The sequence below is a fragment of the Xenopus laevis genome, chromosome 1S, assembly GCF_017654675.1.
Source record: "Xenopus laevis strain J_2021 chromosome 1S, Xenopus_laevis_v10.1, whole genome shotgun sequence".
In the NCBI taxonomy this organism is placed as follows: Eukaryota; Metazoa; Chordata; class Amphibia; order Anura; family Pipidae; genus Xenopus; species Xenopus laevis.
In genome coordinates, this window is record NC_054372.1 from 31842094 (window position 1) to 31867474 (window position 25381).

Below are 25381 nucleotides of genomic sequence, written 5' to 3' on the forward strand. Positions count from 1 at the left end.
TTGGCACATTTATATGGCACCATGAGGATCTTGTAAAGTTTCTGTGCAACTAAAATAATAAAGAAGGATGATCTGTGTTAAAGGACCAGTAACATCAAAAATTTTAATTGTTTTAAAGTAATAAAAATATAATGCAGTGTTGCCCTGCACTGGAAAAACTACTATAGTTTATTTAAATAAGCTGCTGTGTAGCAAAGGGGCAGCCATTCAAAGGAGAAAAGGCTCAAGTTACACAGCAGATAAGCTCTGTAGAACATAATGTTATCTGTTATCCACTGTTTAACCTGTGCCATATAGCCTTTTTTCAATTTCCGTCATTGCTACTGAGCAACTTGTTTATATGAACTATAGTAGTGTTTCTGAAGCAAACATATTTGTTTTATCAGTGCAGGGCACACTACATGATATTTACATTACTTAAAACAAGAATTTTTTGGTGTTAATCTTCCTTTAATCTTGACTACTGTTGTTTTTGAGGAGAGGCCAAACTACTGATGCACCAACATCCAAGTGACCTGATACAATGTCAGGCATTGTGACCCAAGCACACAGAGCAAATCCTAGAGAAGTCACAGGCTCTCTATTATTTACATTAACGTGGCAAGGCCAGTGATTTGCCAATGCAATTCCACTGCCAGAATGTACAAAAGCAGTGCAGTTATTTTCTACCTTCAAACTATACAAACTCAAGGTTTTGAAAAACAACTAACTACAGTCGCACAAGGAAGCCCAAAATATTTTAATTTAAAGAGTATATAAAACATCCTAAAAGCAGCCCTGCAATAACCTATTGTAACCTTTAAATTAAATTTAGATTTAAATTCTATTTTAGCCTAATGCAAGACAGAAGAGATCTAAAGTGACAAAAGCTACTGTTGTGATACTTGGAGCTGTAGGTAAATATTTAAGCCTACGCGTTGTGATAATAATTGAAAATGGGCGACACAGGAGAATTTCCATTTTGTTTAAAGTGAAGCTTTCTGTGCCATTAGTGCTACAACCAGCAGCAATTGGAGCTGCCCCATATGCCCCAGCTGTAAAACACTTTTGGGGGAATGTAATAAAAGTCGCAAAAAAATTTGCACAAATAAGAATAAAAATGTGCATTTCGCAATGTAATATATTCTTCCTTAAAATGTTATTGCAAATTTTCATTGGGCATTGCCCACTTTTAAGAAGTGCTTGAAGGCGTCGTAATCTTTTGGAGCAAACATAACTTTTTCAGTAAGAAGTTTTATGACATTCACTGCGCACTGGCAAAAACTTTAAAATTCACAAATCTCCTTCCACTGTCGGAAGCGGTCGCTAAACAGTTTCCGGGTATGCAAAAACTATATCACAAAATTTATTCGCACAGAGGCATAACTTTTCGCATTATTTTTTCCGTTACCGACTTTTATTACATTCCCCCATTTATGGTGTGCAAGATAAATCATATATACACATTCCTGATAGAAGTGAATATGAAATTCATCTCTCAAAACAAGGCCCCCATGGAATGTAACTAGAATGTCATTATCTTGAAAAACAAACTAATGTTCCTACCAAACCAAGTGCTACAGAGCAAGGTCATTACAAGGCTAGCAGGCTCTAAAAGTAAATAGCAACACTAAGATAAGGTAAGTGTTGAACCACTTCTATCCTTCAAATGGGTATTTAAAGCAGCTGGGACACTTCAAAAAGCAGATAATCTGCCCACCCCCATTCCAGAAAGCCCTTCCAGGAATGAGGCACTACATGATATAGTGCATGTAGTCAACCTGGTGCAGTTATAGATATTGGTGAGTAACAGGCACTGTATGGGCATCCCCGGTCAGAGGCAACATGATGACTGCTTGAGTTAATAGCAAACTCATACATTCAGGATTGAATTGGGCACTTGTCTGCTCTCATTATGGAAATTAAACAACATAACACGCGACTTAGATACTAAGGGGCAAATTCACTAACAGGCGAAAATTCGCCAGCGATGGCTTTGTGCACATCGCAACACTTCGCCAGGCGTAAATTCGCCTGGACAACGCTAATTCACGAAGATCTGAAGTTGCGCACAGGGTACCGAACGCTGGCGAAATTACTACAGCGAAATTACGCTCAGCAGTTCGAAGTTTCGCTAGCGTTGGCTAATTAGCATACGGCGTGCAGTTAAAGTACAATGGCCGTATATGCTGCAGCAAATACATAACACTACACAAGGCCAGGGAACCTTAATAAAATTATATAAAGTTGTTATATTGCCCTACACATGTGCCCACAGTATAGTTTAGGTGCCATATGTTAGCAAATGTAGGGGGGAAGGAGGGTACCCCAAAAAAAATTTACGATCTTTTGGTTTTTTTGGGACTTAGAAATTTTTTTTTGAGGAACTCCTATCTACTCTATTGCACTTTGCCTGGTCTGAGGTGGCAAAGGCAAGTCTGGCGATAGAGGTAAGGGTCAGTAAAATCAAAAACTTTCGCCAGACCGTAATTTCGCCTGGCGTTAGAGTGCGAAGTTGCGCCAGAATCTATCTCCTTGGCGAAATTACGCCAGCGAATTTACGCCAGCTACCGTTAGTAAATTGGCGAAGTGCCGAAATGACGTCACGCTGGCTAATTTTCGCCAGCGTTAGCCACTTCGCCCTTTAGTAAATTTCCCTCTAAGGGTGCAGCACGGCAAGGGACCTCTCTGTTCATGCTAAAACCTAAGTAGCACATCGTTTTGTTGTGTAACAGTTTTAGATATTTTTAGTCTAACACACAGGCCCCAGGAATATATCACCTACTGACCCCCCGTTTTTTTTTTTTTATCTTCAACTCTCTAAACCTAGTAGTATGCTGGAAATCGTAATGCAACAGCCTGATGGCTTACAATTCTGATTGGGGGCCTTCTTAGGCCAGGGCTCCTCTTCGCCCTAAATGCAGAACTGACAAAGAACAAGAATGGCAGTTGGACAGTACAAGCCAACCATATGGCTCTCTTACTGGGATAAAATCTGCACAAATTGCCCAAAGAAGTGGCAACATGAGCCCATCCTGCAGGTTAAAATTTGGTAAAATCCAGGGGCCAACATGTATACATCATCCTGTGCATTTTAAGAACATTTATACGTTGTCCTGTGTATGTTCAGAACAATGTTTGTAGATCTGTAACTTTGCAATAAACAGGGTTGAAAATGGTCCGGAGGGCAAAAACAACAGGTTTAACAGGGCATGTGTGAGAATTTCTGTTTTTTGCAGGTTCCGCTTACATGTGTTAAAGAGGCTGCAGCAGCTGTCCAATAGGAAACGTACACATCAATCACAGGGATGATACCATGATTTTATGAGCAGCCTTGGAGAAAATTTGATTTGCAGGGCAATCTGCTTGCCTGAATGTGAACAGAGCAAAGCACCATGTTCTCATCTGAACTAGTGGGTGTGAGGCAGCCACTAATTCCTTACTCTGAAATAAAAAGCAGCTGGTACTGAATCCAACTATGCAGCTATGAAAAGTACTAGGAAAAAAAAACTTGATGCCATTTGCTTTCCATTATAATCAATTAACAATAAGATCAAGTGTATGGCAGGTAAGCACAATCATTCCCTATAACTGTACCCACCCATGTTTCCAGCTGACTAGCATTTTACTCACAGGAAATCCACATAATTTCTCAGGGTTTCTGTTACTTTCCACCATGAAGCCACTGATATAAAATTAATTCAAGTTGTGACATTATCTTATATATAACTCTACAGGGCTCTGTCTCGTGTTATGCTTAGTCACAGTTAGTGCAAACCTATAGGCTTTCCATTTGCCACTCATTCCATGGGTGTTGCACTTGTTTTTCCTTAGCACCGATTGATACGTAATCCTGGCTTTTCTTCTTTGTACCAGGCACATCACTTGAGAATTCCAAGAATGAGCTGGGAGTGTATAAACTATCCCATACAGAATATATTTTAACAAGGTGTATTAATTGGCCTTTTCTTAACCATAATTATCATCCTTTATTCATGAATTTTGTACAGAACTCATGGATTGCCCGTCCGGTTCTGCTCATTGCATTCACACAATACACAAACCAGGGTCATTTTCTTTAGGAGCCAATTATAGGGGTTGTACATCTTTAAATTAACTTTTAGTGTTTTGTAGCATGTGCTACTCTGAAACAATTTGCAATGGGTCATTTTTTACTTCAGCTATGGCACCAGTTATCCAGAATGCTCGGGACCCGGATAACTGATCTTTCCATAATTTGGATCTTCATGCCCTAAAGCTGGCCATAGATGCAAAGATCCGATTGTTCGAATCCTCGAACAATCGGACTTCCCCATCTCCCGACCTGCCACTAACCATTCAGATCAAATAAAGTAGTAAAAGAACAGATCAGCAATGTTCTGCCCCTGACAGCAATCGTACGAAAGTTATGTCCAACAAAAGTTAGTGACAGTCTCCCACTGAAAAAGTACGATCGGCAATACATCCAGAGAAATTATCGGCAGTCAACAACTGTCCGATCGACCAAATCTGAGAGAAATTATCGGCAGTCAACAGAAATCTTTAAACCTGTCCGATCGACCAAATCTCCGCCGGACGAAAAATGTCGGGACTCTCCACACACGGTCCGAAAATTGTACAAATCCTCGATTCGTACGATCGGATCTTTGTGTCTATGGCCATCTTAAGTCTACTAGAAAATCATGTAAACATTAAATAAACCCAATAGAATGATTCTACTTCACTTGATCAGTTTGGATCAAGTACAAGGTACCGTTTTATTATTACAGAGAAAAGGGAAACATTTTTTAAAATCTGGATTATTTGGATAAAAATGAAGTCTATGGGAGACCTTTCCGTAATTCGGAGCTTTCTGGATAACTGATACTATACTTGTATTGGCGTTTTTTTTAAATTATTTTGCTTTTCATTCAGCAACTCTCCAGATTTTAGCAGGGTCCAATTAACCCTAGCAAGCAGATAATGGTCTGAATGAGAAACTGAAATATAAACAGGAGTGGGTCTGAATAGATAAGTAATAAAAAGTAAAGGTGACCATACAAGGGCCAATACAAGCTGCCAACAGACTAAGTTTTTAGTTTACTAGGCATTGTATGGGGCACAATAAAAATCAGCCAGATGTTTATCGGGCTGATTTATCAAGTTTAATCCGACCGCCTGTATTCTCAAGGTGGGTAGATCAGGTTTGGTGACCTTGCCAAACGAGAGGAATTCTGGATGGCCATCTTAATGAAATTGTACCCTGTAACCCCTTTTTTGAAAGCTAGAAAGAGTCAGAAGAGGAAGGCAAATTATTCAAAAATTATAAAAAAAAATAATGAAGATTAAAAAGTTGAGAACTGGCCATTCTATAACATACTAAAACCTTTAACCTGTCTGTGAGAAAGCAAGAGTACAAGGAGCAGCCCATAGCAAAATAAAGCAAGAAGCCTATACCAGCATGGTCTTACTACACGTCACTCCATTGTTTACATTCAGATGAAGACAAACATTGACTTTACAGTTTACAGGAACTTAGAAAAGGTAGTTTTTTCCGGAATGAGTATAGATAGCGTGTCAAGAGTGCAACAGAGTTACTGTATTGGCTGTTTTGGAGCAAGCAATACCCTGTCCAGCAACAGAACACACATTCATGCACCTTCAAATTTGGTTCTAAAGACCCATTAAAAGTAAACTGTACAGAAACCATAAAATTGACCTGCTTACTAGTTATGAAAGAACCAACCAGTTTTGGGGGAATCTTTCTGAAATAAATTTAACAAGCAGGGGTGCTTCGCCAATGAGGCGAGTTCAGGCTGTCGCCTCAGGCGGCAGCGCCCCACTAGGTACCAGGGGCAGCAAAAATGCTGCTGCTGGTACTTTAAGAGCAAATTTCCGGGGGGGGGGGGGCAGCAGCAACTGCTGCTGCCTCAGGCGGCAGAGGGGGCCAGGATCGCCCCTGTTAACAAGCGGTATAAGACAGAGCATAGCTGAGCTTTGGCTGCGTGTAGCATCACTAGGGAAGCTTGGCTGAATTTTATGGTATTTGGCCGTCCACCCGAGGCTGCTCTGTACGCCTAAGAAAGATAACTGCCAGGAATTGGATGAACTCAGGGTCAGCTAAAAGGCTTTAGAGAAATTCAGCCTTAAGGGAAAAGTGACTACAAGCAAGATTTTCCTCTGAAAATTCCCAGCACGGCAAGGGAGCCTTAAATTAACCATGAGTGTGCCAGAGGGTTACACAATGAACGTACAAACATGTATCCTTACCCAAATCCCCACGTAAATTGAGAAGTTCTTGAGATAGGGCTTTGCGTTTCTTGAGGGTCTCTTCACGCTGTGGGAACACAGAAGGAGAGGATATGGGTTAATATCGTTTCTAAAATATCAAATTTGCTTGATTTTCAATATGGCTGTCAAGTAATGCTGGCAATGATTAGGTTGAGATGTCCGGCCTAGTAAAACTTCAACTCTCAATTTGTACTACTGAAACCCATCTCTCTGGGGATGCTGGGTATTGTAGATGCATACGCTTGTAACTCAGAATTTAGCAGCTAGAGATTTGATATTTAGTACTGGCATATAGTGTCTGGCCATATTTTTTAATTTAGACTAATAACTGACAATCAGAAATATATCATAGATAATGCAACATGCACATGAGAAGCACAACACTCATCTATTTCTGCTGCAGGCAATGCAAATGCAAACTGGGACTCAAATTCCAGAACATTACAGTTGGAGCCAATTTAACCCTCTGAAGCCAGACACGTATTAATCCACATTCCCTACTCATGTCAAATTAGCAATGAATGCAGATTCACACTGCAGATTTCTGCACTTCATGAATTGCATCTGGTTTTAAAGGAATGGAGTGAAAGTGTGGGTGTTTGTGGTGTGCCAGCTAGAGTGCCACAGGTTGTACATATAAAACAGCATGACTGATCTTTTATACTGGGTTTTAGACTGCCCAGGCTTGTGACAGTGAGAACGCTGTTCCTTTCAAACATGAAATTGGTTATTTCTGAATAACTATCCCATGCACCCTGTAGCTGTGAGGATTCCCATCACACTAAAGGAACTTTCAGCCCGTGCGGCTGAGTGTATGGTTTGCATAAGAGCAAACAGGTTGCTAACATATGGGGGAAAACAAACAATAAAAATGTGGAGGAATGATTTATTCCAAGGGAGAAGGCTCAAAGAGATGCAATAAAGTCATAGAAATGTGTTAAATTACAGTCTTTGGGCAGATGCCAATACTAACTGCAGAGCAATTTGGTGCCAAACGGTCAGTGTCCCCAACCCATAATAATATATAATAATATTATAACAATACCCGGACCTTAACAAGCCAGAGGTTTGCCCTTCTGCTTGCCCTGCATACCCACTTGCTCGCCATAATGCAGGAATACCTATTTGCATAATTGAACAGACACAGAACCTTCCCTGAAGGGGGTTAAATCAATTAGATCCACAGGGACAGGCCAGTTTGTGTGGTATAAACAAAAACATGGACTTTAGCTGATTGTACTGCATCGGGGCTGGTGAATAAACACCCAAGCCTGCATAGAGGAAAGGGCCAAATGCAATAGGAAAATAAAGCGTATCGCGTGCAGAAAGCTGAATATGAACAGTCTCACCGCTTCTAGTAAATATCCTGCACGAGACACTCCTAGACGCACACAGTACTGTACAAAGTAGCTCTAGAAACTGCTCCCTGCACCGATCTTCTCCGTGCAAGCGTCCTACCCTTGCTCGCTGGGTTTGCTGCATAAAAGCAACTATTCCATGATAAAAGGAAAAAAAACAAAGGATAAAAAAAAAAAAAGCACTTGAAATTACCCTGGTGGCGGCGCATGGAGAGTAAAGGCACATTTTGCTGCTGGAGCAGCCCATTTCCCAGCCTCACTGTGTATTCCCAAGGCAGATAATAATCCAGGTGGGGAGGCTGCAGCCACATTTAAAGAGCTGCTGAGAGGAGTTCCATAGGACACTGCCTGCTCTCTCTCTCTCTCGCTTTACTGTACTCTTTGTACTGATCCCTCCCATCACATACTGCAGTCCCTACTTCTGGCACAAGCAGCCAGTGATTACTTCAAGCCACAAACCCTTTGAAATATGAAAAACGAGAGGCAGACATCAGCCTGATCGATGGCCACTTACTCAAATATCAGCTGGGAGGCAAGGAGGAGTCCTGACCTCTGAGAGACGCTTATATTTAGCCGGCAAGGTTCAGCTTGTAGTTAAAAGCCGACTTAATAAAGTTACTGGCCACTTACAGTTCAGGGTTTCATTTGCACAAAATGTGTGTATAGTGCTCACTATACATGCTGGCTACAATCATCTCTCTTTCTTGCTTCATAACATTTGCTCCAACCATCTGTGTAATATTATTTTTTGATTTTACAATAGGAATGCCCTCAGCCCTTGGTACTCCAGCAAAAATGTACCCACATTTCATAAACCTTCTCTCATATCAGGGGCTCCCAGGCTGCAAACTGTTGGTAAACTACAACTCACAGTAACAACCAACAGCAGAACTTTCTCTGAGTTATTGGGAGTTGTAGCAGGAATCCTGTAAGCTAAACAAATTTAATTAAAGTACAGTGAAACTTAAATTTTACATAAAAATGTACACTTTTTTTGTGGTCCCTCAGTATATAATACATTGCCCGATTTTACAACTTTTCCAGAGTTTCTACTGTAGTTTATTTTTGTACTGTAATTTTTGAACAAGGAGCCACCAACCAACCTTCCTGCTCCCCTGACTTGCTCTATGTTAAGGTACAAGATAAGTAGGGGGTTATTTACTAAACACCAAATGTCAAAAACCTTAAAATCTTTTGTTTTTTTTTTAGTATAGAATCCAAATTTTTAGTGGGGAAAAAAACCACAATCTTTTTCAGGATTATACCCCATAATCAGAAAATCCAGCATCTCAGACCTGCTGAGGTTGCATATAAGTAAATGGGAGAAGTCCCAAAGATATTTTGATCTGCACTGGGTTTAGTGCAATAATCCGAAGATTTCGTGGTTTTCAGGCAAAAATCAGGAAAAAAAATCTGAGTATTTGGGTGAAAAACCGGATTATTTGTATGATTTTTTTCACGATTTTTTCTGTTTTTTTTTCCTGCAAACATAATTTTCGGAAAGTGTATTTTATAAATACCAGTGAGGATTTGGTCAGAGTTGCTTTCAGAAAATATTGAGAAAAAGTCAGACTTTGATAAATGGGCCTCCCAGAGTTTATATAGATTTTATGCCACTCCCCCCATATGCCTGAAGAACTGTATAGTATTTGGACCCTGAGCCTGTATACACAGCAGAATATGATTCAGATGATGGAGTGCTGGACGTCTGTGTGCCAAGCCATAGCCCCTACTGCCCTGAATGTGAATTGTTTCTTCCTAGCAGTATTCCATTGGCAGTGATAATGTGTATTTATTGGGTTGGAGCTACCACACTGTTACATAACACTCCATGTTTGTCTCCTGAAAATGCAACATAATATTTTCAATGCTGATCACGTTGGCTGATATTTGAATCATTTCTGTTGCTAAAACTGCATTATAGCACTGCTCTAAATATACACACAGTGCCCGAAATGATCTAACTCATTATAGCGCAGAACACGGAACTTTGTGATGTAAATTTCTGGTAGGTCATTACTAATTCATCCATCTCTGGCTATCGATGTAGCCCCCTAACAGTGGCTGTAACAGGAGACTCTGGACTCATCTATCCTGCGCTAGTGTAACAGAATGCGGCACACATCAAAGCACATACATAGCACATACAGCCGCAGAGAAAGCACTGGATACACAACAGACAGGGATGTGTGCACCAAAACAAACATCTGTTAAATGAGTCAGTAATAAAGGTTATATATCTGGTGACAACTCCTCTGTGCAAATAAATAGCAATCTCATTGCTTACAAAAGGGCAGATATGGACTTAAACATGCACTAGTTGTAAAAAAGAATTTACATGGACTAGAGATGATCAGATAATGGCACGGGTTACTTTATCAGGTTGCCATTCATGTCTACATTTGTTTATTTCTAGGAGTTGGGGCTACAATACAGATCCTCTGCAGAGCTAAACATAGCTGTTCTCTGTCCCCACGTCTTGTATAAGGGATTCTGTCCTGAGTTTAATGATGCAATTTTTATTTATAAATTACCCTGTTTACACTGCAAATTCACTCTATAATATATTATTTGATTTGAACCAGAAAGTGTATTTTTTTTTAGTAATATTGGTGTGTAGGCGCCATCTCAGGTGATTTTGCCTGGTCATGTGCTTTCAGAAAGAGCCAGCACTTTAGGATGGAAGTGCTTTCTGACAGGCTGTTGTTTCTCCTACTCAATGCAACTGAAGGTGTCTCAGTGGGACCTGGAATTTGAGTGATGTTCTTGGATCTACCAGGCAGCTATCTTGTGTTAGGGAGCTGCAATCCGGTTACCTTCCCATTGTTCTGTTAGGCTGCTGGGGGGGGGGGGGGAAGGAGGGGTGATATCACTGCAACTTACATCCAGGATTCGGTTCGGGATTCAGCCTTTTTGAGCAGGATTCGGTTTCGGCCAAACCAAATCCTAATTTACATATGCAAATTAGGGGCGGGGAGGGAAATTGTGTGACTTTTTGTCACAAAACAAGGAAGTAAAAAATGGTTTCCCCGTCATACCCCTGATTTGCATATGCAAATTAGGATTAGGATTCGGTTCGGTGAAGGATTCGGGCAAATCCATAATAGTGGATTCGGTGCATCCCTAGTAAAGAGTGACTAAAGTTTATCAGAGCACAAGTCACATGACTGGGGACAGCTGGTAAAACTGACAATATGTCTAGCCCCATGTCACATTTCAAAATTAAATTAAAAAAAAAAATCTGTTTGCTCTTTTGAGAAACGGATTTCAGTGCAGATTTCTGCTGGAGCAGCACTATTAACTGATGCATTTTGAAAAAAAAAAAAACATTTTCCCCATGACCCTTTAAGTAAAAGTACCACACCCTGGAGTCTTCCAAGCTGGTCACAATGGTTTTAATAGCCATCGATCTGATAACAGATGTGTGGGCACAAGACTTAGAGCCAGGACATTCCTAGGACAGGGACTGTGCTTGTACATTAGGAGCAGTGTTACAATTTAGTTATCAGCTCATGTCTCCACTGGGAGATAAAGTGCTCTGGCAGATTACCTGCTTTTTAGCAAGCTACAAAAACAACTACTTATCTCTCAGGTTGACATATGCAAATGGGGGCAGAAATCGCAAGAGCAACGACACAGAACTGGCGAAGAATAGAAGCTGATAAATTGGGAGGGTTCTAGGATCCAGTGCCCTGACCTTATCTGCCCTTGCTGTAACTACTCCAATATAATTTATCATTGATCATTATTTAAATTTGACAGCCTCTACTCTGCAACATTAGTCTGCTGTGTAGGGCTGCCCAGAATCTTTCAAATATATCTGCCTTCAAGCACAGTAGCCCGCACAGAAATACATCAACAACCTGCATGAACAGTCTGCAGCTGGGACAGTCACATTCCTTTTCCAACAACTAGAAGGTCTCACTCTTATGACTCCACATTGTTAGCAAGTCCCAACAACAAACTAGCCTGATGCTTACCAAGAAATATTCCAGTAACTTGAAACAAATAAAAATGTAATACATCTACAGGGGATGTCATGAAAACCTGCAGGTTCTGCATGTCCTAACATCTTGCATTGATATTCCTGGTGCCAAAATTGGTACTTTTTCAAGGAAAGTCAAGGTGGTAAAATTCAATGTACAGCCTACCAATGTTCCATGTGGGAATCTCTGGCTTATGGCACATGGAAGATTATCTACTTAATACTTAGAGGTAAGTGGTTTAGGGAGAGAACTAGTCTCCATTTTGGAGTTGCCGTTTATCTGGGGATGCCACTGGGGCTTAGATAGTCAAGAATCACGGTTATGACAGCTGGAATGGAAATAAGCGTTTAAGGGGATGTTCAGTTGAGTTATTTCAGATCGTTCACCAGAAATAAAGACGTTTTTCAAGTGCTTTCCATTTCTTATTTTAATGTTTTTCCAAAATTGAATTTTAATGTTCCTGACTATATAGGGTTTCAGTCTGGCGGCTCATTAATCCAGGTGAAGAATCTGAACTGTCACAACTTGCTACATTTAGTTGATACATTTCTCAGAAAGAATATTAGCAACTATTGTATCAATTCTAACAGCTGCTTTTAAAGGGGTTGTTCACCTTCCAAACACTTATTTCAATTCAGTTGTTTTGAGATTGTTCCCCAGAAATAAAGACTTTTTTAAATTACTTTCCATTATTTATTTTTTACTGTTTTTCCAAAATCTAAGTTTAAAGTTGAATGTTCGTGTCTCTGGTGTTTGAGTCTAGCAGCTCAGTAATTCAGGTGCAGATTCTGAACTGTTACAATTTTGCAACATTTAGTTGATACATTTCTCAGCAGCATCTCTGGAGTATTAGGAAATTATTGTCTCAATTCTTAGGGCAAGGCCAGTCATGGCGTTTTCACGTTGCATAAATACGCCACTAAAACCACACGTGACCGTCAACATGCGTTTTTCAGCTTGTAGGTTTCTTTTTTCCCAACATGCACTTCTCATTGTTCTCGTTCCCCATAATTCCCCTGGCTGGAAATAGAAAAGCTATTTAGAAATAGAAAAACTATTTACACGCAAAATGGAGCAGGAATGATTGTCAATACACAACGTCATTACATCACCGGGCGTAAAAATGTATATGCGTAATTTATCTCGCGAGAATTTGGACGTCATATTTAAAATACGCTGCGTATTTACACAACGTGTGGTTTCAAACTTGCAGATCCCATAGAGTCTATTGATTTTGTAGTTTCTTGACGTATTGTCGTTTCTGCTAAAAAACGCCAATACTGGATTCCTGTGGCGGATTTCAGCTTGCAAGCGCCCTGTGAGAATCGCCATAGTGCATTTTCCATTAGTTTCAGTGGTAGTGCAGTTTATGAGCTTTTTTAAAAACACAACGTAAAAACTCCACATCTGGCCTTGCCCTAACAGCTGCCTGTAGTGAAACCCAGAGATTCTGCTCAGCAGGGACAAAGATAAGAAATGTATCAAAATAAATCTGCACGCACTCCTACAACCATGGCCATGGAGGTTAAAAATGTAACTTTATTCCATATTAGTTAAAAGGTATGCGTCCTTCCTTAGGACGCATACCTTTTAACTAATATGGAATAAAGTTACATTTTTAACCTCCATGGCCATGGTTGTAGGAGTGCGTGCAGATTTATTTTGAAGACAGAGTTTGCCTAAGCTACGGGTTCGGGGCACGGCACCCGGACCATCCGGCTAACTTGGTGAGTGTAAAGCTCTTTGGCTGTTTTCTACTATCTAATAATTGGAGTGAAGGGCCTGGGGTCTGGACACCCAGGTCAGATTTTTCTGCTTGGTAAGGATTGCCTAGCGGTTTATATCAACATACAATTTGAGCAATTATATATATATAAAAAAAAGGGATTTTACCCGTAAAGTTTATAAGTGGTTTTGCTCTATGTATATATATTATAATTAGTCCAGAGGAGATTGGAGCCGGCATTTTCTCTTTTGTTCACATGGTTAAGAAATGTATCAACTAAATTTATCCATTTAGAACAGTTTACAGGGTCGGCGATCCCCCCCTCCCAGGGCTGCTTCAGAAGGTCAAAAATGACACTTTACACTTTTATATTAGAAAAATGGTTATACATAGAAAATAGAAAGTCATTGGAAAAAGTCGTTATTTCTGGTGATCTATCTGAAATCAACCACCCCTTTAATAGAACTCAGGGATTCTGCTCAGCGGGGACAAAGATAACAAAGATAACTAAATGAATCATTTTACAATGGTTACAGAGTCTGTGTTCCCACCCCCCATGCTTTAGAAAGACATAATATAGTAAAATAAATAAATAAATGACTGAACAAGTGAATGACGTTAGACTTCAATATTAGAAAAACAATCACAAATAGAAAATAGAAAGTAATTGCAAAAAAAAAAATCTTTATTTCTGGAGAACTATCTGAAAACAACAGAACTGAAAAAGTTATTTGAAGGTGAACAGCCATTTTAAGGGGAGAACTAAAGCTTAGCAAAGAATTAGGCTAGAACTGCTATACCTTATGTATTGGGCTTATGTACCAGCCCCAGACCTACACAGCAAAGAAGATCGGTGTCTCCAAAAATGGCCCAGTAACTCCCAATCTTCTTTTCTGCTGGTTCACTGCACATGCTCTGTGCTGCTGTCACTTACTGAGCTTAGGGACCCACATATATAAAACGCACTAATGTGCTATTCTGGAAGCTCCAAAGTGTCAGATAAAACACAATGCCTCTGTAGCTAATCACAAGGGGGGGGGGGCAAACAGAAATATCACACTGGCTGATGTAGGAAACAAGCCACAGATGATTAAGTTGCAACTAATCAAATGATGGCTTCTCTTTGTAATGGAATGAACCTGGAAGGCTTTCTGGCACTCTAGGCCAATCTGACATCCCTATGCAAGGGTAATATTTACCAGGTCTCTAGAAGGACACATAAGTGAACACCTAATCCAGCCGATAATGGAACCTTGTTTATTTAGCTTTTCTGAGGTCAAATAAATACATGGGAAAATGTGACAAGGCAAGGAGACATTCTTCCAGTGCAAAGAGATAATGACACCATTCTAACTAGCGCTGACAGCGGGAATAGAATAATGATAACACCAGAGCCTTAAATGGATACTGCCATGGGAAAATATTTTTTTTTTCAAAACGCATCAGTTACTAGTGCTGCTCCAGCAGAATTCTGCACTGAAATCAGTTTTCAAAAGAGCAAACAGATTTTTTTATATTTCATTTTGAAATCTGACATGGGGCTAAACATAGTCAGTTTCCCAGCTGCCCCCAGTCACGTGACTTGTACTCTGATAAACTTCAGTCACACTTTACTGCACGTTGGAGTGATATAATAACCCGCAGCCTAACAACAGAACAATGGGAAGGTAACCAGATAGCAGCTCCCTAACATAAGATAACAGCTGCCTGGTAGAGTCCTGCAGCGGGTCGGTACCTACCCTGCAGGTTGTGGGTAGAAGTTCCGGGTGCGGGTATAGACGGGGGTCGTGGTTCTGCAAGTTTGCGGGTCGCGGATTGGCCCGTGGGTCTTTTCAATAGCGATTTTTACTTCTTTTTTCTGATCACGTCTACTTCATATGATGTCACTTCCAGTTTACAATGACAGCACTTCTGGATTCTTGATGGTCAGCGGATCGTGGGTCTGGGTTGTAGATAAGGTACTTGCGGGTTGGGTAGCGGATCCAAGCGGGTAAGAATGCGGGTTGCGGGTATGGGTTGCAGGTACGGGTTCCAAAAAATGGACCCGCGCAGGACTCTACTGCCTGGTAATAGAACTGCACGCAATAGTAAAAAAAGTAGCCATTAAGTTTGTGTCATTAATTCCAAAATAATAAAACGGCATTTGCCCTGTGTGTTGGCTTTGGATAAACTCTAGTAAATGAATTAAACTGTAGTCTCTACTAGGGAAGAGACTGATGCAAATGATTAAACATCTCTGTTAAGTGTTGCATAATATGATAAGTGATATATTAATCAAGAATAATTCTAAAGCTGGTCAAACGGATCATAAACAAGGCCATGGGTTTAACTAGCTTTACAGTTGAAATACCAGATGATATGCCCGACAACTGGTTTCTGCTGCTGCTGCTTTGTTTGCTGTTCTAATTTAGTTTAAAAGAAGGCCATAGCTCCTCTGCCAATAGCCATACAAGAAACATGTATGCAAGTCTGAAACTAGTGAAGAAGGAAAGTCATTAAACATTGACACATTCAAATTTCCATTAGGCTAATGCCACTGGGACATATTGTCCCTTAAAGGGAACAGTGATTGATATAGAAAAATCCTCAAGCAATCTTAAATATTTAATAACCCTGATTCATCAGTAATTTCTAATGTTTTATTAGGGGTCTCATTCTATTTTAAAGGAGTGATACAGCAATGACAGTTCCCCTTTAAGAAGCATGAGAGCAGAAATGTGGGGAAGAGTGTGGAGTAGGAAGTTTCAGAGGCAAAGAGCAGCTGGGGAAAGGATTCCAGCGTTTAATAACAGAATCAATTGATGCACGCATGCCGAGGAAAGCCAAATTCTGAAGGGAAACAATGCTCGTACTGTCAGCGTATGTTTACATGTTAATGTCACATGCGTGGAGCACGAGTAAAACATTACATGACTGTACGTGGGGGATGTTTCATTGTTACATGTCACGTGGCCCCTGGGTTACAGCATAGAACCTTAAAGGGATTCTGTCATTTTTATGATGTTGTTTTTATTTCTAAATTATACTGTTTACACTGCAAATAATTAAATCTACAATATAAAATTTCATTCCTGAACCAACAAGTGTATATTTTTTAAGTTGTAAAATTGGTGTGTAGGTGCATCTCAGGTCATTTTGCCTGGTCATGTGCTTTTTAGGATGGAACTGCTTTCTGGCAGACTGCCGTTTCTCCTACTCAATGTAACTGTGGGACTGGATTTTACTATTGAGTGCTGTTCTTAGATCTACCAGGGAGCTGTTATCTAGTGTTAGGGAGCTGCTAGGGAGAATGCAGAGTTCACATCCGACATGCTGTGTCGAATGGAAAATTTTACATGTAGTTTACACATTCAATTTTTGTATCAGTCCCATTATATTTTTACCCACACGACAACGTCCAACTTGTAGGATGCGGTTTGTAGATCCAACACCATCCTACAAAAGCGCTCGTATAGTTCTGCCCTTACTCTAAAGCTCCCCATAGATGCGACGATTCTTCTTGCCGAACGACCGATTTTAGGGAAGCCCGACCAATCCTTCGAAATTATCGTGCGGTTAGTGGGATTCGAAACAATCGTACATCTTACGATTTTTCGGCCGACATCTGTCGGGAAATTGATCGGCCAGGTCAAAAAATCTTTGTCAGTCCCAGTGCAATCTATCTATGTTTGCAGGGCCAAGCAGGCAGCTCCCCTTTGTTTTACTGGCAAATTGGTCTTTTTAGTTGATGGTAAATTCGTACGATCGTTCTGAGAAGATCGTGGTCTCACGATCAGGATCTGATCTTTTAAAAATCTCAACATCTATGGCCAGCTTAAGACTACAAGATGCTGTCCCCTGGGATATAATAAGGGGCTGGTGGGAGGATGATTCCTTATGTCTAGCCTAGACCTCAGTTACAACTAGGGTTGCCACCTTTTCTGAAAACAAATACCAGCCTTCCTATATATATATATATTTTTTTTCCATATTAATAACATTGGGATCAACCACCTTTTTTACCGGCCAGGCCAGTAAAATACTGGCGAGGTGGCAACCCTAGTTACAACAAAAGTACTCCTTGACATAGCATATATTAGAGGGCAGCACCACCACATGGATTTTTCAGTAGTTTCACAATAAACTGCCAACATGCAACATCCCCACATTTAAAATTGCGGATGCTGCAGAGAATCCAGCTCTGTGTTAGTTTGGTGACCAGGTTGTATAAAATCACCTCTGAGATCTGTGAAATCAGCCATTGTTTATTCTTTGGTAACAAGGTGCACTTGAAGATACTGTAGATCTACATGAAGACAATACAATGTGCACAGCACTGGGCACAAGTCATTTTTCTAGCCAAGGTTCCTTTCGTTTTATCCGGAGTAAGAACAATACGCGGAGCTCTGGTGTGATTAAACACTAGCACTTGAGCTAAGCCAACAAAGCATTTCATACTTTCACTGTTCCAGGAAACACACACCCATCAGGAGGATATTTGCCCACATATGGGAGAGCTTCAGTTATTTTTTTGTACACTTGTTATTTTGTAGCATCAAAGCATGGAAAAATGTTCCAAGAACTGGACTCAATAGATGCCTTAAGCTGGCCATAGATGCAAAGATCCGATCGTACGAATCATCGTACGATCGGACTTTCCCATCTCCCGACCAGCCACTAACCATTCAGATCAAAGTCTTACCAGTCAGATTAGTTAAAGAACAGATCAGCAATGTTCTGCCCCTGACAGCAATCGTACGATATCTATGTCCAACCAAAGCTAGTGACAGTCTCCCACTGAAAATCGTACGATCGGCAATACACGCAGAGATATTATCGGCAGCCGACAGAAATTTTCTAACCTGTCCGACCAAACGACCGATCTCCGAAAAATGTCGGGACTCTCCAAACACGGTTCGAAAATCGTACGAATCCTCGATTCGTACGATCAGATATTTGCGTCTATGGCCAGATTTAGGACCAGTGGCTGTTTACAAAAACTAGACAACACTGTTGTACATTTTGAATATTTCTTTTTTACCACTAGGAGCCAGTACAGCAGACATATTAGATGCTTGTCACTATCCATAAACAGCTGATAAAAGCACGGTAGAACCTGTATATATATTAAGTAGTCTGAAACTGCTACACCCTGAAAATAAACAGAGAGTTGCTTGGTATATTACATAAAAATAAACTTTCTAAGTCTTGCTAACAAGGTGTGCAGGGTTCTCTCCTTACAATCAGCAAATACATGTAGAACATTTGGCACAATTGTGCCCCTCAGAATGCACAGTGTTTCCAAGAATTCTAGCAGCACCATTTTCTCACAATTTGCCAAAATGGATGCAAATGTCCCCGATTGTGACAAAGTGCATGTGCTGTGGTGTTAGGGATGCCACCTTTTCTGGAAAAAAATACCGGCCTACCTATTAATAGAGATATTAAAAGAGATAAATATATAACATTGGGATCAACCATCGTTTTTACCGGCCAGGCCGGTAAAATACCGGCCAGGTGGAAACCCTAAGTGGTGTCCATTTTAGTGATTCAGACAAATATTTTCTGCCTGGAGTAATTTCCAGTGTTTGCCATGCGCCTATTGATGGAGGGTACAAATGGAACCCTGGAGCCATTGCCTGGTCAGGTGATCGCAGTAGATCCAGCATTTCCCTGTGTCAATAAATATAACAAGACAAGGAAGGTAGGGAGGACTGAGCGGCACCAAAAGCACAGCTATACGAAAGTGTAAGGATTACATGGGACACAAGTACATATATTAAAAGAGGTTTTACGGTGCAACTCACAATGGGGAATAGCAAAGGTTGCCCATTGTGCTTGCAGATGTAAATTAAATACATCCAAAGTGATCAGGGAACATACAATATTACACCGAGCCACAGGCATAGAAGTACAGTTATTGGACCTGTTATCCAGAATGCTCGGGCCTTGGAAGTTTATTGGATAACAGATCTTTCTGTAATTTGGATCTTCACACCTTAAGTCTACTAGAAAATCATGTAAACATTAAACAAACCCAATAGGTTGGGGTTGCTTCCAATAAGGATTAATTATGTCTTAATTTGGACCAAGTACAAGCTACTGTTTTATTAACACAGAGAAAAAGGAAATCATTTTTAAAAATTTGGAATATTTGGAGTCTATGGGAGATGGCCTTTCCGTAATTCGGAACCTTTTGGATAACAGGTTTCCGGATCCTATACCTGTACTAATTGCCTCTGATGTATTTAACACCACATATATGTTTCCACAAGGGGGACCACAAATTAAATCAATGAAGTTTTTGTAGAACCTACTCAGCCACAAAAGCTTGCAGTTTGTATTGATTAAAAGATATATTTTCTAGCTGCTCTGTTACAACTAAATGAATTCTCATGAATGCCTGCAGGAATGTGGAGGCCAAGGGCAGAAGCACCCTTTCAAAAATCAGTAAACAAGAAGCTAGCGAGTGACTAGATTAACTTGCTTGAAGGCAGTTGCGTGCAAACCTGGAGAAGCTCATCTGACAGCCAAGTGGCCTCTGTACTGACGTGAGCACAGCGATATTTGGGGAAAGCAAATTATTATTTATTATTAACTGCAGGAAAAGGCAAAAAGGTGCTTCTAACCTGGGACTATGATTTAGGCCACTATATTTCAGAGCTGCTAAAGGGTATATTTCCCTATATCAATTCCTAATAAAAAGCACTTAAGGAAAGGCAAATCACTGCTAATGAAACATGTAAAACCCATTTGACAAGCTCTCTAATGCAACAAATGAAACAGATGAGTTCAACCCTTCCAGAATCCACTACAAATTGTTCCAAAGTAAGAGAGAAAAAATCAAAGGGGAAAGCAAAACATTGCTCATGAGCATGGAGTAGATTTTTATCTGTATTGGTAAAATGCAAAACACGTGGCCAATGGAAGTAAATGTTGGACCACATTGAAAGCTTTAGAGCGGAGCTCAATTAAAGAGGTGGTTCCCCTTCAAGTTGACTTTTAGTATGTTATAGAATGACTAATTCAAGCAACTTTTCAGTTGGTTTTCATCGTTTGTTTATTTATTTAATATAGGTTATTAATTATTTACCTTTTTCTTCTGACCCTTTCCAGCATTCAAATGGGGGGTCATTGACCCAATTTAAAAAAAAAAAGGCTATCCATGTATTATTGCTACATATTACTCACCTTTCTATTCACACCCTCTCCTATTTATATTGCAGTCTCTTATTCAAATCAGTGCATGGTTGCTAGGATAATTTGGACTCCGATTGCTGACAGTGCAAACTGGAGAGCTGCTGAATAAAAAGCTAAATAACTAGATAATAAAAAATGCAAACCAATTGCAAATTGTCTCAGAATATCACTCTATACATGATACTAAAAGTTAACTCAAAGGTGAACAACCCCTTCAAAGGAAGCCATGTTACTCTGATGAACCATCTCTCAACCTAGTTCCATTTGGGTTAGGGATTCACCGAATCCAGATTTGGTTTGAGATTCGGCCAGAATTAAGCTATTTTCAGCAGGATTCGGCCGAATCCTTCTGCCTGGCTGAACCGAATCCGAATTTGCAAATGCAAATTAGGGACGGGGAGGGAAATCGCATGACTTTTTGTCACAAAACATGGAAGTGAAAAATGTTTTCCCCTTCCCATCCCTAATTTGCATATGCAAATTAGGATTCAGATTCAGTATTCGGGGGTTCGGCCGAATCCAAAATAGTGGATTCAGTGCATCCCTAATTTGGGCACATTCTGGTATCTCTTCTTTGCATAGTGGGTGGTACATATTCTCTGCAAAGCAGAAAGAATTTCAAGATCCAAAATTCATCACTTCACAATGGAACAAGGCATTGCTTTAGAGGGAAGAATTATACATTATAAAAAACATTAAGGTACAGTGTAACTTTAAACGACCAACCTGCAACTGCTCACATCTGTAATATCACTTCAAAACAATAATATAATAAAAAAAATTAAAGTTCCACTGAATGAAGGTGAGATTGTATCTAACCTGGTTTATGAGTTGTTGGACCACCACAGTCAGTGCCTCGAACCTTTGGTTACTGCCGGTGAGGAGATTTTTCAGGTTCTCGATAACCCCTCTCTGCTGCTCACACACGGCTTTGCACTTTGTTAATTCAACTGATTTAGGATCAACCGGAGGTGCCTGTGCTTGTGTAACTGGACCTCTCGGGCTGGTCTTCTGCTTATTTTTTTCAACTTTAAAAGAAAGAAAAGACAGTATTAAAATAATGTAGATTTCTGAAACATACTGTAGCACAGAGTCCCCCCAATTTTTTTTAAAGGGATACGTGTCCCCTTTTATAAAACCACTTTTTTTGTACATTATATTAAGGCCCATGAGAGCAACAGCCTGCGAGTGTTTACAAAGGGCGGATTTAACCAAAAAATAAACAAATATTTGGATCAAAAACCTCCCCATGTGAGCAGAAAGGCAGATGCCAGCAGAGAAAACGCCACGTTTCATCGGCCTAAGGGCACCGGCACATCCAGTGACTCGGGGGGGAAGTCACAAAAGTGGTGATATTGAGACACAATAAAAATGCAGATAAAAATGTAGGATTTCCCACCAAATTCACAAATAGTCTTCAGCTCTTACTACAATTGTCAGCAATCAAATTTGAATTTTTGGGGGAGGGGTTTTATTTTACCTAGGAAAATTATACATCATTTTTTTCAGGATAACCTTGGCTTTCTAATTCTGCCTACATGTTTGTGTAATTCTAATTCTATAACAAGATATAAGGGTTTAAATACATAAAATGCTATTTTGCATAATATAGGGATTTGTATCTGAAATAGTTTTATTATCTCAGGTCAAATTAAAATTAATTGCTGCTAAAACTAAAATTATGGCTGGGAGGCTTTACTTTTCCTTTAGATAATATATTGACTCAAATTGCTAATATTGCCTCATTCATTAAGCTAAAACTAGTAAAATAATGCAAGTGTGAGTTAAAAAACTTTTTTTTATTTTGTTTAATCTGTGTTTTACTTGTTTTGTTAATGAGGCTTTTACACCTATAGGGTTAGACAGAAATGTGTGTCCGGACTATAAAATGCTAATCCCTATTAATATTCTAATTCTTCCCCAATGGGGCACCTACAAAAGATTTTGATTGGCTGAACCAAAAGAGAGCAAGTTATTTTAGAATTGATCTGACACACAGGGAAAGGTTATACCAGCTTTACTCCATTTTTAAAAAGTCTAAAGAAAATATCTATTAAAATGTCGTTTTTGCACCATTTTTATGTCTTTTCAAAGACAAATTCACAAGTGTCTGTAAACGGTCTTTCTTTCACTAAAATATGAAAAGTGGCGGTTGAGTCGGAATTTAGGCAGAATTCTGTTTGTGAATGTATTTGTATTGTTATTTACAATGTATCTGTTTACACTGTGTGAACTAGACCTCCTTAATCACTGTCATTGTGACAGAAGCAGGGCTGAATTTACAGAGCAGGCGCCCCTAGGCCCACTGCCATTAGTTGCCCCTGTCCCCTCCCCTTTTTTTGTGCAAATTTTCATCATCGGGTCAGCAGCAATGGGGACTGGCGCACAGGAAATTTTAAAAAAAATTATTGTATCTCCTGTGCATCCCCAGTGTTTTTTGATCCTGCAACAAAATGGCTCTTATCCGGAGATGTTACATTTAAAATAATATCCATAAAGAGACATAGGCTTCTGTTTGCCAAAAATGAAAAAGAAATGGTCAGGTAGGCACCAGAACACACATTCCTGCGTGCAAGAACAAAAATCTACAAATAACATCTAAAGAACATATATTTCATATTTCTTAAAGGTAAAACTTAACTTCCTATTATGACAAGAGTTATGTGTTTAAAGGTGTGTGGTAATATTACATACCTCCCAAACTCTTTGAAATAGAAAGCGGGACAAAAAGATTTGCCGCAGTGAATATTTTTGACCACACCAATTGTTTGGCCACACCCCCTAATTACCATGTTCATTTTACAAAATTTGTCAGGTTATTAAAGTTTAAACACATTTCTGTGGTTTGTATGCGTTATTACGGTTTTGCTAATGAAGGTGAATTACCCTTTAAGATGCTAGTCTCTGTTTCATCAAGAGCCCGGCTTATCTTAAATTGTTACAATTACTTATTTGCTTATCTTAAAAATTGTTACAAAAGTATCCAAGTGCACCTGGTGGATGTTCTGGGCTCTCTGCCAAAAGCCAATTAAGTTAGAAACTTTGTATCCTTTTCTGACTGTTCAGTGCAGGAGAGCAAAGGCAGAGTGAGAACATTTTAGTAACAATCCGGGACTGCGGGTTCAGCTGTCAAAATCGGGACTGTCCCCCTCAAAATGGCACAAGTGGGAGGTATGATATTATAATATACATATGTCTTGTACAGCAGGGTACCACAGGTATATTTTGCAGACATTCTACTTGTTGTACTCTGTAGGACCAGACCTATATCTATTCATTAACTTAAATGACAAACAACAGGAACTGGGCTAAATATTAAAGCTAGTAGTTTACATGGGTATTACCCAGCAACAGGATTGCACAAAAACTGCTGCCAGTGAAGGATGAAGGGTAATTCTAGTATCATTGAGACTCCATGGCTGATCAGAACTGCCATACATTTGCCCTTGCAAGCAATACAAACCCTAATTACAAATATAGTATATAAAACACACACCTACATTTGGTAATATATTATCTTTAGCTCTCCTTAGGAATAACAGAGCAATACTGGCCATGGCTTATCTTTATAATCATCATAAAACCGGATCAAGCCATAGCCGAGCAGGAGGCAACCCTTAAAATAAATAAAAGCTAGGAATTTGCACCTGACACGCAAGGGATTTCTTAAATCCGCTGCACAAACACTGAGCTAATCACAAGTTCATAGCTGTAAATGAGAACATCATTCAAACAATCATTTCTAAACTTTTAGAGAAATTACAGGAACTGTTGAGAAAGTAAATGACTATTCATTATAATCAAGCACAGCTAGAGGCTAGCATTTCTGACTCGCAGCACTATGGTACGGGGTTTTTATGTTTACTCCAACTACTCATACTGGAAGGTTATTTAGATTCTAATGTAGCTCCACTGGGGCAGGGACTGATCAGGGACTTCTCAATCTCAATAAGGAATTAGCCAGCTCGAGGGCTATACAGGTAATATTTATAATACCGCCAGCATGTGTACAGGTATATACCCCTTTTGCATTCACCCCGGTTAAGCAAAACAAACTGCACACAACAGGCACTTTATAAGCACTATATCCTCTTCTGCCCTCTCTAACTGCCAATTTCCATCAGTCCCTATAAATAAGAAGTGGCACAGAAAGCACCTGGGCCCGCTGTGTACTAGTCACTAAGGGGCAGATTTATCAAAATGTGAGATTAGAACTCACCAGAGAAAAACTCACTCACTTTCTATTTATTCCATTGGGATTTTTAAAAGCATATTTATCAAATGGTGAATGTCATTGATAAATATGATTCTATGTTTCACACGATGATCAGTACATAAGAGCTTTGGAAACCGTATCCCTGCTCTGGAGTTTATCCGCCTGATTCAGCACATTATACTGCAACCTCCATTCACAAAGCAGTTACAGATCAGGTGGCCCAGCAGCAAACCAAAGACAAGTGTATTTTATTCCTGGCTGTTTACTGCCCTCTTGAGCCCTCTCTTGTACATTCACACTTAGCAAGCACAGCCTTCCAAACAGAACTTCACACAACTATTTACATTACCCCAATGTACCAAAAAAAAAAGTTTATAGTTTGCCCACATCTAGCCACCCATAGCAAACTTTAGACTATAATTCCGTATGCATTTCAAGTGAAGAAAATTAAGCATATTTCTGCTGAAATTACATGGCTAAATCGCTATGCAGGGTATGAATGGGACTAAATTTGTGTCCAACAGACTTGGGGCTCACAAATAGTATATGTTCACACAAAGACATATATACTACTACTACTACTACAGCCTTGCAATGTTACTCATCTCTGCGACCTAAAATGGCCTGGGTTTTCCAGTTGGGAATAACAGGAGGTATGACCTTGCCT

The 25381-nt window shown here is 39.8% G+C and overlaps 1 protein-coding gene across 1 annotated transcript in view; it reads right to left on the reverse strand.

The window, feature by feature from the left end:
• Positions 1–25381, reverse strand: part of LOC108706611 (microtubule-associated tumor suppressor 1 homolog) — a 58610-nt gene that overhangs the window by 19447 nt on the left and 13782 nt on the right. Inside the window, exons 2-3 of the mRNA XM_018243174.2 lie at positions 21318–21526; positions 6229–6295 (exon numbers count right to left, since the gene is read on the reverse strand). Of these exons, the coding sequence (XP_018098663.1) occupies positions 6229–6295; positions 21318–21526 (276 nt within the window). The remainder of the gene's footprint in view (positions 1–6228; positions 6296–21317; positions 21527–25381) is intronic.